Genomic DNA, 13584 nt, shown 5'->3' on the forward strand with positions numbered 1-13584 from the left:
TTTGGGTTCAGCTTCAATTGCAACCTTTTCTTTTTTTTACTGGAAGGCTTTTATTACATTTTGATAATATTGCCTCATTCTGTAAAGAATCTTTAAATATTACATCAAACACCATGGACAAAGTGACTAAATACTATATTTACTTGATTACAATTCCAGAAAATGGGTATATTTTTATCAAGAGTCTGAATTACTGTTGCGTTTCTATTCTTTTTTAAAAAAGTAATGACTTTATGTTCAGTTTACTTTCTAATATGGATGATATAAATCTCAACTTTCACTACATTACCAATCAAAGTCAGTCTTTTATCAATAACTGATGCATGGCAGTTCTAGTAAAGGATACCTGAATGGGATCCTGAGAGGGAAGATAACAGAGAAGATTGCTGAGTTGGCCCATCATACACCTCAACAACATCGTGGAGTGATGTCTGGAAAAATACAAACTGGCCAAACACCACTGATCAACAGGAACCAGGAGAAGCAAACAAATCACCAATCATCCAAAAATGAAAACAAAAAACAAACAAACAAAAAAAAAATAGAAAGAGGAGGAGAGAGAGAACAAAGTATTACAATATAATAGTCATCTTTTTTTTTTTTTTCTATCTTTAAAAGAGGATGTGTGCCAATTGGTTGATATGCCTAACACATGTACTTCAGGTCATAAAAGTAATGAACATGACCTAAATGCAATAAAATTTTAAGAAGGCTGCTTTTAAAGTAAATTAAATAGGTATAACATTTAATTTAGCTCAGAAATCATAAGGTTGGTGATTAATAATGTATAATAACTACTTTTTAATTTTTCCATTGGTAGTTTGATTGTTTTCACTTTGCGACTCTCTTCTCTTTTTCTAATTTTTTTTTCCTCTTTTAGATGACATAGACAAAGTTTTAGTTCAGGGGATTCAGTTTAGATTTCTTTTAAAATGCTATTCCATCATAAGTAATAATGTTTAGAAAAATATAGCAAGAAAAGTATAGCACTGTACTTCTAAGGTACAGTGTTTAATCCACATTTGAAATTGAAAATGATCCCTAAAAATTTAGTTATTCTTCTGCCAAAATAAGGACATATTTTTTATCATTTCTTGGCAATTAAGATATTTTAATAAATATATATAATTTTACAAAATTATTGCTTTTTTGTGGTAAGTACAGATCTGACACACTTACCAATAGTTTTATATATGCCTCCTTTTTACTTCATTTTGTTACTTTTCCTTTAATAATATATTAACTTTACATGCTGAAACTAATCAAATTATAAATTAAAAGAAGGAACCTGTTACAGAGAAGAAATCAACTAGTGTTTTGTGTCTTAAAAAAGGGAAATAGGTAATAAAATTCATACTTAAAACATTTCATGGATAGAAAAATTGAGGGGTCTAAAAAGAGTATGATTTTTTTAACATTTAATAATGTAAAAGTAAGGCAGCTTTTATAAATTCAAAATCATATATTGTAATTAAACTTACATTGAACAAATATTTATAAAGTTCTTCATATTTTACCCCTTAAATCGAGGTTATGGTTACCCTACAGTGGTCATATGAATATGGGTTTATTCATTTGAAACATACTGAGTTTTGCATATGAACCCATATACACTGATACTGTAAACAAAGCTACATGTATTTATTTTGGGCTTGCTAAAATAAGCTGGTGATCTCAGTCCAGTTCTTTGTGGGGTAAAATAAAATAAGCACAGATTGAGTGTTGTTCCTTAGGATAATTCCTGAACCGTAGAGGGCTGAATTTCATAAGTTATCCTCCTTAAAACACTCTCTCGATGTCATGGAAACAAATTTATGTTTCTATCAAATCACATACATGTAGCCAATTATTTTAATGGTTTACAACTCTTATGAAAAAATTTCAGTTCAGATCTTTTTAAAAAATCCATATTTGGGTCTACCAAATCCAAAGCTATTTCAAAAATACTCCTAAAAATATTAAGAAAGTTTTGTTTTCTGTTTTTGCATTTGTTTAGATTGATGTTTGGATTATCTAATTTCAAATGTATCTTGAAAAGTTTCTGTTAAAATGCAGATGTTGCCACTGTCTTTCTAAGTGCCCCCCAAATCCCTACCCCATCAAAATCAAGGTAGTCTAATCATCAGAACTTTGCTAAGTCAAGTAGATTGTGCAACAAGACTCTTGGCAGATAACATTCTTTCTCTGTATCTTTATGGGGAGTCATTAGGGGAAAATATAAAAATGCAACATCCTTTATCTCTGTCTCCAAAATAGCTCCGTCTTCCTAAATATCTCAAATAGTTGATGGCCATGCTACCCTGAACAGGTCTGATCCTGTCTAAATATCTCAAATAATCCAAATTTCCAAGCAAACCACTATATTTACAAATAACATATACAGTGTTAACTAACATACACAGTGATCTAAGATCTTTTTCTAAGGAAAAGGAAAAAAAAATACTCCCTGTTTTTTCCTCTTCGTAAGCTTCTTATTCTCAATTATTACTTCTTTACAGTAGACTATAGTTTTGTATCAACTATAAATTGAGTATGTTGAAACTATGGCTTTTAATGACATAGTCAGTAATATGACATATTTACATCATATTAAGTAAAGAAAACTACTCTTTTGAGAGGTATTAGTCTGTAGTTATGGTAATTCTCTGATGAGATTGGGTAGGAGATGAGAGAGTTGAGTGTTGAATCTTTCTTTATTAAGCAATCAGTAAGCTACTTCTCTTGAACTGCAACCTTACTCTGCAGTAATACGGTCAATAGAAATCTTAAATTAAAAACAGTTTTTATTAGGCAAAAACTTTGAGAGGGTACTGATCATTATATGAAAGTGAAATTTTAAGGTACATGTTGAATTAAGTGTTTTGTATATGAAGACTCAAGAGCAGTTGCATAGTGATCTGATTTCCTACATAGTCTCAGGTTAACTATTGGCTTACTAAACTGATGCATTACAATTTTGAACCAAATCTCCCTTTCTCAGTCAAAAGTATCAAGAATTAAATGGCTTCCCTTCTGTTTGCCTACTCATTCAGCCTCTAAATATCTAAATTTACTTAGTTTTCATATGTTCAGATAGCAGTAGGTCCTTTGACTCTAAAATGTTCTGAATAGTACTCTTTGCAACGGCTTCCCTGGTGGGTCAGATAGTAAAGAATCTGCTGGCAAATACGGGAGACCTGGGTTTGATACCTGGGTTGCAAAGATCCCTTGGGGAAGGAAATGGCAACCCACTTCAGTATTCTTGCCTGGAGAATCCCAAGGACAGAGCAGCCTGGTGGACTACAGTCTATAGCATGGCAAAGAGTTGGACAAGACTGAAAAACTAACACTTTCACTTTCTTCCTTCACCCTTTGCCTATTTCAGACTAAAGTAGGAAGGAAAATGTAAAAGATTTTAAGGTAGACCAAAAGGTAACCGGATGTTGTTTTTTTGGTAAACAAGACATTTTCTAGCACATCATTCTGTGTTACCTGTGTTTATGGGGGCTGATGTGTAATGCAAGTTCAGTTCAGTCGCTCATTCGTGTCCGACTCTTTGCGACCCCATGAATCGCAACACGCCAGGCCTCCCTGTCTATCACCAACTCCTGGAGTTTACCCAAACTCATGTCCATTGAGTTGGTGATGCCATCCAGCCATCTCATCCTCTGTCATCTCCTTCTCCTCCTGCCCCCAATCCCTCCCAGCATCAGGGTCTTTTCCAATGAGTAAACTCTTCGCATGAGGTGGCCAAAGTATTAGAGTTTCAGCTTCAGCATCAGTCCTTCCAATGAACACCCAGGACTGATCTCCTTTAGGATGGACTGGTTGGATCTCCTTGCAGTCCAAGGGACTCTCAAGAGTCTTCTCCAACACCACAATTCAAAAGCACCGATTCTTCGGCACTCAGCTTTCTTCACAATCCAACTCTCACATCCATACATGACCACTGGAAAAACAATAGCCTTGACTAGATGGACTTTTGTTGGCAAAGTAATGTCTCTGCTTTTGCATATGCTATTTAGGTTGGTCATAACTTTCCTTCCAAGGAGTAAGTGTCTTTTAATTTCATGGCTCAGTCACCATCTGCAGCAATTTTGGAGCGCCCCCCACAAAATAAAGTCTGACACTGTTTCCACTGTTTCCCCATCTATTTCCCATGAAGTAATGGGACCAGATGCCATGATCTTAAGTTTTCGGAATGTTAAGCTTTAAGCCAACTTTTTCACTCTTCTCTTTCACTTTCATCAAGAGGCTTTTTAGTTCCTCTTCACTTTCTGCCATATTTAATCCATTATTATCCAGTGGACAGACCAATTTTGCAAATTTGTAAATTCATTCCAGTATTCTATTAATGTCTCTCTATCAATTCATCAATCTATTTTTCTATTTGAATTCTTTCTTGAACTGTTGTAACATTTTACTAGGTCCCTCATTAATTAATGACTTAAATACAAAATTTAACACATTTATTTTAGGTTTGTATAGGTGTCATGATTATGCTGTTAAAAAGAAATATTTTTTAACACTGGTCTAGAATCTCATACCTCAACCTAATAGCTAGACGACCACTTTCCCCCCCTAAGGATACAATTAACCCCCAAAGTCTGGGCTGACTATGCGTTCTGGGATGATTAGCAACTCTCTTCTTTTTCTTAGTTTCTGACAGAGAAACAGAATTATTTGCATCTCAGCTCCAAGCTCTTCTTTCTCTATCTCTGGGTATTTAGTGTAGATATCAAAAGCATTTTGCTATCAAGCTATTAGAGTAGGTTATAAACACTAAGTACTTTCTTAAAGGACACACCATTTTAAAGGAATTTTCCTTCTTTATGCATAATAAATGATAAAAATCATCTTTTACTCTTTTGTTAAAAATCAATTTTTATAATATTATATATATTACTGCAAGCTAGATATAGAAAGACAAGGAAGCTTAATAAGGCAGAAATAAACATGTAAAAATAGCTACAAAGAAGGCAATGCAAATAACCTATTATTACATTTGAAACTACTTCTGAGCCTTTTAATTTCCATATATTTTAATCCTAGAATACAGTTTGTTAATTCGACTAATATTTATTGATTATATTCTATGATGTACCAGGAATTAAGTGCTGGGGTTAAAGAGAGATAGATGCAAAAAGGGTCCCTCCTTTCAGGCCTCATTAATTATATTTGTGGTCATTTAGGTGGCTCCTTATCTTTAATCAATGTATGATAAGGTGTTAAATTAGCCAATTAAATTAACTATAAACCAACAAAGTTACTCTGGATATGTCTTCCCACACAGATCATTGATATGCTAATCATTTAATCTATTCTTCAAAGCAAGTGCTCTACTAGCAACTTATAATGGGCAACATTTGAACCAGAGTCCCAAGACTGCATTTTAAAGAAATTCATAATTTGGATTTTTAAAAATCACTTAAATAGTCCATTTAAATGACTTAAATAGAAGAAACCTCTTACTTAGATCATGTTGGTTAGGATTCTTACCTCAACTTCAAAATGTTGTCTAAGTTCATTCATTTGCTCTCCCATGAGCAAATAGACTCAAAAGGAAAACAGATATTTTGTCTATCTACTCTCATTTGTATATGAAACAAGGTTTACCTGACATTAAAATTTTACAGTATCATATTCAACCAGGACAGACAAGCAGGGTTCTATTTATTGAGAAGGTTTGCATGGTTTAAGCACTCACCAAACTTTCAAAGAGCATTTGTTTCCTGTTCTCACCATATTCTGTCCAATCCTTACTCCTTTAATCATGTTCATTTAACTTTCAGGACTTTGTCTACTCTACTTAATTTAACCATTTCAAATGTAAGCCAATAAATAATGACAGGGGCCTCACTGGGATGGCAGAGAGAAACTCCTGAGCCTTTGTATGGCTTAATTACTAGAATATTGTGCACAGACCAACAGTCTCTCTAAAAACATTGTGGAAAACAGTACAGTGAGTGTTTAGGGTGTGACACAGCACACTACATTTAGTGCCCAGAGGGGTGTACATTTGTTAAAATAAGAAAAAATGGAATAAAGAAGGTAAAGCTCCTTTCCCACTAAACTGTACTCTGGAGTATTACTGAAATGTCCCACCATTGCTTAAGCAAGTCAGAAACTCTTGGATGTTAGTTTTCATTTTTGTGCTATGAAAATAACACTGTACAGAGACTCACTGATTTAGCAATTAACTTTAAATGAGGATAATAAACAATCATGGACATGGTCAGTATCAGGATTGGAGTTATTAAGTTAAAAAATGAAAACTGAGTTCATGCAAATAAAGAAGATTTTCATTTTGTTTTGCCAAATGTGTTATTCTCTCAGAAGGAAATAGTCACAGAGCATTCCAATGTATTGCTAGTGTAAGAAGGGAAAAACTCAGAGTGAGACTGAGCCAGGACTAAAGGAGCTGATCTAAGCACTTCAGGAAAAGGTGGTGAATAGTTAAAATGTCTAAGAGGTTGTGATAAATTCAGGTCTGATTCAAACTTGCTTTGAGGTATATGGTTCTAATTTGGTAGAGGAAGGTGCGTTATTAGGTCTTAATGGGCAATGGTAGTTCTAGTGGTCGGATGGGTAGTGCCTTATATTATGATGCCAAGGTACTAAAAAGACAGTATCTTCGCTCCTTGACAGAACGGATAAAGCTGCTTAAAGACTGTCAGCATCTGCAGCTTAGCAGATTTAGAAGGACTAATGTTTTCAAATAAGCAATCTATTGGTCTGAAATGCCTCAATTAGGGCATTTCAGTAAACTGTCTAATGAAGAGTTAGGGATTCTGGTTCTGGAATCAGACTCTCAAGGATTGAATCTAGGACGAGCCACACAAAAAGTCACTTCACCTTTTCATGCCTCAATTGCATCATCATCTGTAAAATAGGAATACAAGTTCCTAAATTCATAGGATGTGAATATTACATAAATTGATACTTGTAAAACAGACTGAACAATGCCTGAAATATAGCAGTAAATATGTTACTGTTACTAATCACTCAGTTTTTTTGTTTAATATATTGTTAATAATTCAATCAAAAAGTTTACTGACAGGCAAAATTTAGTTGACCTTTCACATTAAATATAATGTCTTTTCTATGTTTTCCATACATGCATATTTAGAATGAATGATAGAATTGATATAACTGATTGAGTCAGAAGAATATTACAGCTATTTAAATCAACATTCAGAGAGGAGCTGAAACCATGGCGGAGAAGACTCAAAAGAGTGTGAAGATTGCTCCTGGAGCAGTTGTGTGTGTAGAGAGCGAAATCAGAGGTGATGTCACTATAGGACCCAGGACAGTGATCCACCCTAAAGCACGAATCATCGCAGAAGCCGGTCCAATAGTGATCGGCGAAGGCAACCTAATAGAGGAACAGGCGCTCATCATAAATGCTCACCCTGATAATATCACTCCTGATGCAGAAGATCCAGAACCCAAACCTATGATCATCGGCACCAATAATGTGTTTGAAGTTGGCTGTTATTGCCAAGCCATGAAAATAGGCGATAATAATGTTATCGAGTCAAAAGCGTATGTAGGCAGAAACGTAATACTGACAAGTGGTTGTATCATCGGGGCCTGTTGCAACCTGAACACGTTTGAAGTCATCCCTGAGAACACAGTGATCTATGGCGGAGACTGCCTTCGTCGGGTGCAGACTGAACGGCCACAGCCGCAGACACTACAGCTGGATTTCCTGATGAAAATCTTGCCAAACTACCATCACCTAAAGAAGACCATGAAAGGAAGCTCAACTCCAGTTAAGAACTAAGAACAATAGATGACGTCAAGATAACATTTGTGTTTGACCAATGTCTTTTTTTTTTTTTTGACTGGTGTCTTTTGAAAGAGCCACATGTTTGTGCATTCGTAACAGTCCACAAAACACCTGTTGACTTTATCTTGTAAAATTGAATTAGAGAAGAAAGTAATGGAACTGTCCTCTATAATTTATATAAAATGTATTATTTTCTGAAAAAAAAAAAAAAATAAATCAACATTCATTTGTCTTTTCAATTCAATATGGCTATTGAATACTTCTCTAACTACTTGATTTTGCATTCTATACTTTTGGGTGAAATATGAAAATATAATTAGCAGCTTTCTGTAAGGGCTAAGAAAAGGGCTGCAAGGTGAGAGCATTCATCTTTTGTTTTGTTTACTCTTTTCACCTTAAGTCCATGCCATTTTATTTCAAAGGCATTGAAATTCCATCACAAAAGAAATAGTTTCACACAGAAGGGAGTCTGGGTGGAGAAAAGAATAAAAACATAAGAAACATAAAAATTCCTATTAGACCTCAACACGATTCTCAATATGCCTGGTAGTCTTTTGGCAAAATCTACACATTTTGTTGTATCCTAAGTTCATTTTGATAATATTAGGCACTCAGCTGATTGGTCACTTCATTACAAATTTTTAATAATTCACCCTCTAGTTTGCTCAGCTTGCACTTTAGTCATCAAAACAGCACAGAAGGAAACACACATGTACACCTCACTATGGACAGGAGAGAAATAAAGAAGATTCAAACCAAAGATATGTTTAGAAATGGACTTGATTATGTACAAAAGTATAAAAAATATCTTTTGGTGACTATCAAAAAGTTTGTCTAGCTTTATATGAATTTTGTCTCATACTTTCATCTTTATGAATATTTCAAAATACTAGTGTAGAAATACCCATGCATGCAAAAGACTTCCTTTTAAAATTAATAACATGTAAAGTTTATGGGTCACAAAGAGTTGGTCACAACTGAGCACACACACACACATGCACACAAACAGAACTCTTCGCTCTCTATGCCCTGGCTGTTAAATGACTTGTGTAAATGGCTTCAAGGTTGCATTTAGGGGATCATTATACTATTACTTGAATACCTCATGATTTCAAAAGCTGTCTCACTTAAAGATTTAGTACAAGGTATGCAATTAAAACTTCAATTTTATAAAAAAAAAATGTATAAGTATATAGATATGTTAAATATATGACAATTTACTTTCAAAAGTACCAAAATGCAGAACTTTTAAAATCAGTGCCAAATAAAATCAGTGTGCTACTTATTTCTAGAACATCATCTATCACTAGAAATGTTTGGTAGAAGTTGTGTTAATTGACGTAATAAGTGAGAGTCTCATCAGTATTTTGGGAAATTTAACATTTTCACATATCAGTGAGATTCCACATACTCTTTTTGTTTTTATTGTATAATACTGTTAAACTGAACTCACAATTAGGCACTTTATATGCATACAGTATTTAGTTAAAGTGAGTCAAGGGAACGATATACCAATTATCTAGGGGCTATTGAAATATCCACACAGAAGCTTAACTCCATCCTAGATGTTGGGGCCAATCCTGCCTTTGCTGCTCAGTAACTCAGTTGTGTCCGACACTTTGCAACACCCGGAGTGTAGCATGCCAGGCTTCCCTGGCCTTCTCTATCTTCCTGAGTTTGCTCACACTAGAGCAAACAATTTCTAAGTTCTAGGTTATCAGCTCACAAAGAACAATGAAATCATTCTGGCTCTGAAAATAAATATAATGAAATCTTATTATTGCTATTTTGTAATAATTAGGAAATAAAACATGTCATTTAAAAAAGAAATTCATTGCTTCACCATAGCACCCAATTATCCAGTAGTTACAAGGTGCAAAAATCTAGTCCTGTTTCAAACTCATAACTGTAAATGAAGCCCTACTTTATTTTCTAGTAGCAATTTCTTGTGTGATACTCTGTCAACTCATAAACGAGTTTTACTGGATAATCTGTAATATCTATTTCAGGCTTCTTTAAAGCTGGTTTTCTGTCTATAATGTGACCATTTGCTTACAAAAAAAATTTCAAAACTGCCTATTTGACATATTTTAAATATATAGGCATTGTAAAAAACACTCTTGTAACAAATATAGTTCAATTTTATTTAATTGTTCCAGGAGCAAATAAGGATTCAACTACAAGCCAGTAGCTTATTTTCAATTCTTCAGTTGTAACACTTCCCATTAGCTGAAAATTAATTTGATGCTTAAAAAGCAATGAAATCAAGAAAAACACAATAAGCAATTCTACTGTATGTTTAAAAATATTAAAACATAAAAGCAAAGTTAAAAGTTTCAAGTGTTGGAAAACTCTATTAACACTTCCTTTTACCTCAGTTTCAATTTGGATTAGTGTTTTTCTTTAATTAACCTTAAGATATTTTTCTACACATTTGGCAAATTATGTCTGCCAAATCCAACTACGCTAGAGAGATTTAGGTCATGAAAATATTCTCACATAGACTATAAATTTGTGGAATTGCTTTTTCCTATGTAAAGTTCCAAACATATATAAAGTAGGAAGATTAGCAAAATAAACAAAGGACATGGCAACCCACTCCACTATTCTTGCCTAGAGAATCCCGTGGACAGAGGATCCTGGCAGGTTATAGTCCATAGGGTCACACAGAGTCAGATATGACTGAAGCAACTTAGCATGTACAAACTCATCATCTGTTTCAACATAATCCACATGCCAATTTTGTTTCATTTGCTTTCTTTTACCCCTTGTCTTGTATTTCCAAACTGAGAATACTTTAAAACAACATCCGATACCATAACTTTGTCTATGAAAACTTCAGTATTTATTGTTAACAGATAACCTTAAATAAATAATGTAATTACTATATCTAACAAAAATAGAAATAATCTCTATTACCTCATAACAATTTCTTAACTCCATTTCCCCAATTTTCTCCAAAGGGAGGATGAGAGAAAAGAAAAAGAACAAACAAACTACTCTAATAGTTGCATTTGTCACATCAGGATCCAAACAAAATTTATAGATTTCCTTTGGTTGATATGTCATTGAAGTCTTTTAATATAAAAAAATCTCTGTTGTTGTTATTGTTTAGCTGCCCAGTCATGTCCAACTTTTTGCGACCCCATGGACTACAGCATGCAGGCCTCCCTTGTCCCTCACCATCTCCCAAAGTTTGCCCAAGTTCATGTCCATTGCATCAGTGATGCCATCTGCTATGTCATCCTCTGATGTCCTCTTCTATTTATGCCCTCAAACTTTCCCAGCATTAGGGACTTGTCCAGTGAGTCAGCTGACCTCTATCTTAATTTTATTGCCATGTATTTATGGGAAAATATGGATTTTTTGGAGGCAGGGAGAATAAAAATAGGACAAAACTCAATTGATTAAAATTTTACTGTGATCTAGTTTTTGCTGAGAGTTTTTAATTGTATTTTGAAATTGCTAAAGCAAGCAGCTTTCTGTTTAGAGGACAGCTCTAGAGGTGAGAGGGCTGATGCATGGACATAGTTCTTGATCAACCTAAGTCCTATTTCAAACAGAGAAGCTTTTTCTGTTTTATATCAGGAACTTTCACAAAGAATCCACCATTAAGCCTGGGTTCAAATTCTTTCCTCTAATGAATTCTTTAACCATATTCTGCATATTGCCTCCAACATGTGCCACGCTTTTTCTGCAGGCAAAGCGCCCTGAACACCTGAATTCCCTAAGTTCCACTGTTTAAGATATCTTTAATTCACAGAATTTCCATCTTTTAGAATGATAAATGTGGGGCATACATCATTAAATAACATTTTTAAAGGAGTTTCTGTTTTTCCAAAAAACATCACTAATAATCTTTTTTAATTTGGACTCTTGCCTTACCATCTTGAGTCTTGTACATATTCATCACAGGGATATCCAAGTGTATTTCCTCTTAAAATAGATAGAATCCTACCATGTGCTAAGATTTATTTTCCTGGATCATGGCCCATTAGAAATGTCCAATTAAAGAGAATTTGCTAGTGCTAGAAATTTAGAAAATAGAATATCTGATATACTCATTTATTTACCAACTGAACAGACATTATATTTAAGAAAAGCAAACAGTATAATATTAATCTGGTAACTTTTGTTGAATTCTTACTGTTCGTAAAGATCTGTGCTAAGTTCTTTATACATATCAGGTAGACTGATATTCAAAACAACTTTTAAGTTAGCACTATTATCTCCATTATTAATATGGAAAATATGGATGCTTAAATAAGGTAAGACAACTATCAAAAAATAGAAAGCCAGCAAGAGGAGGAGCTAAGATTTGAATTCATTGAATACAAATCTGTCTTGAACCTGTCTTAATCATTACCCTTTAGAATCTAGAGTTTACCAGTGAACAAGGAGCCCTGAAAGTCACTGAGGAAACCCTACTACAACAAAACCTGACAATTAAGATTCATGATAAAGATTCTGAACTAAAAAAAAAAAAAAATTACTTTTTAGGATTGTTTTGAGAAAAATAGAGAAGGCATTTTATAGTATATTAATATAAATGCATTTGTCCTAAATGGCCAATTATTTAGTATCATTAATAATAGAGGAGTAAATTTCTATTGTCTTAAAGATATATATCACTTATATAATTTATATAAAATGTTATCTTACTAAATAAGTTTTATGCTCTGTAGACTCAATACTTTTTAGGGATAGATTTCAAGGAGTAGCAGAATCTAATAAGTGCCTTTTGTACTCATAATTATTACAAAATAAAATATGAGTCATAAAGACCCTGAGATTTGTGTCTTGTAAACCTAGATTTGACCAGCTTTGATATTTACTATTGTGTGACCTTAACCAAGTTACTAAACCTTTTGGAATCTTTTTCCTATTCTGCAAAATAATATCCACTCCAAAGGACTGTTGTGAAAATTGATATGTAAAGCATCTTGCCCAGAAGGCGCTTAATACACGCAATAACATTAACACAAACATACAAAAATGTACATCATAACTTGTGACCTTTAAATCTCTTCTTTCAAAATTTAAAGTCAATACTGCTTTATAAATAAAGGAAATTAACCACTCATTTTTTCTAAACTTTGTCAAATGTGATACTCAGCAGATAATAGTAGTCATAATAATGGAAACAACTCCAATACTTTGCCACCTGATGGGAAAAGCTGCCTCATTTGAAAAGACCCTGATGCTGGGAAAGATTGAGGGCAGGAAGAGAAGGGGACAACAGAGGATGAGATGGTTGAATGGCATCACCGATTCAATGGACATGGGTTTGGGTGAACTCCGGCAGTTGGTGATGGACAGGGATGCCTGGCGTGCTGCCTGCCGTTCATGGGGTCACAAAGAGTCGGACACGACTGAGCAACTGAACTGAACTGAACTGAATAATGGAAACAAATAAGAATGATAGAATATCAGTTTTAAAAGAGAATTTATATGTGATTTAGTTCAAATCATCAGATTATATGAATATCCTTTTAGTCCCTTAAACAAACTTCTACAGGGAATATATACACATATAATGGAGCATTGCAGAATTATGGAAATAAATCTACCTAACATGCATTGTTCAAGAAACAGAAGGAGCTGTACTAGTGGATAAATGGTCTTATTTATTGTTTCAGTTCCCCAAAAGACTTTTCCTCTATAGTTATTTTTTTTGCTTTTCAGAAACAATCTCAAACTGTTTTTTCCACATAAAAAGAAAAAAAAAATAACATTTTATGTTATTCTGGAAAGGGCTACTCTTCTAAATACAACAGAAGTAACAAATCTCACTCACTCCTACTCTCTTAGTA

At 33.8% G+C, this 13584-nt stretch overlaps 2 protein-coding genes across 4 annotated transcripts in view; one reads left to right on the plus strand and one right to left on the minus strand.

The window, feature by feature from the left end:
- Positions 1-13584, minus strand: part of LOC120860724 (CUB and sushi domain-containing protein 3) — a 1429922-nt gene that overhangs the window by 181860 nt on the left and 1234478 nt on the right. For 2 of the 3 annotated variants that reach the window (XM_040236473.1, XM_040236472.1), the window contains one exon: positions 347-460. The exons of the other annotated variant lie outside the window; for it this stretch is intronic. In XM_040236473.1, the coding sequence (XP_040092407.1) occupies positions 347-460 (114 nt within the window). The remainder of the gene's footprint in view (positions 1-346; positions 461-13584) is intronic. 3 annotated transcript variants of the gene reach the window in all.
- On the plus strand, positions 7182-7844 carry LOC120860725 (dynactin subunit 6). The gene has a single exon (XM_040236475.1). It carries the CDS (start codon positions 7193-7195, stop codon positions 7763-7765), a length of 573 nt encoding a protein of 190 aa, XP_040092409.1. The 5' UTR covers positions 7182-7192; the 3' UTR covers positions 7766-7844.

Source organism: Oryx dammah, unplaced genomic scaffold, assembly GCF_014754425.2.
Source record: "Oryx dammah isolate SB20612 unplaced genomic scaffold, SCBI_Odam_1.1 HiC_scaffold_11164, whole genome shotgun sequence".
NCBI classification, from domain to species: Eukaryota; Metazoa; Chordata; class Mammalia; order Artiodactyla; family Bovidae; genus Oryx; species Oryx dammah.

Bases quoted from the DNA above. Each gene is read 5' to 3' on its own strand.
- LOC120860725 (XM_040236475.1), top strand. From the start codon at position 7,193: ATGGCGGAGAAGACTCAAAAGAGTGTGAAGATTGCTCCTGGAGCAGTT.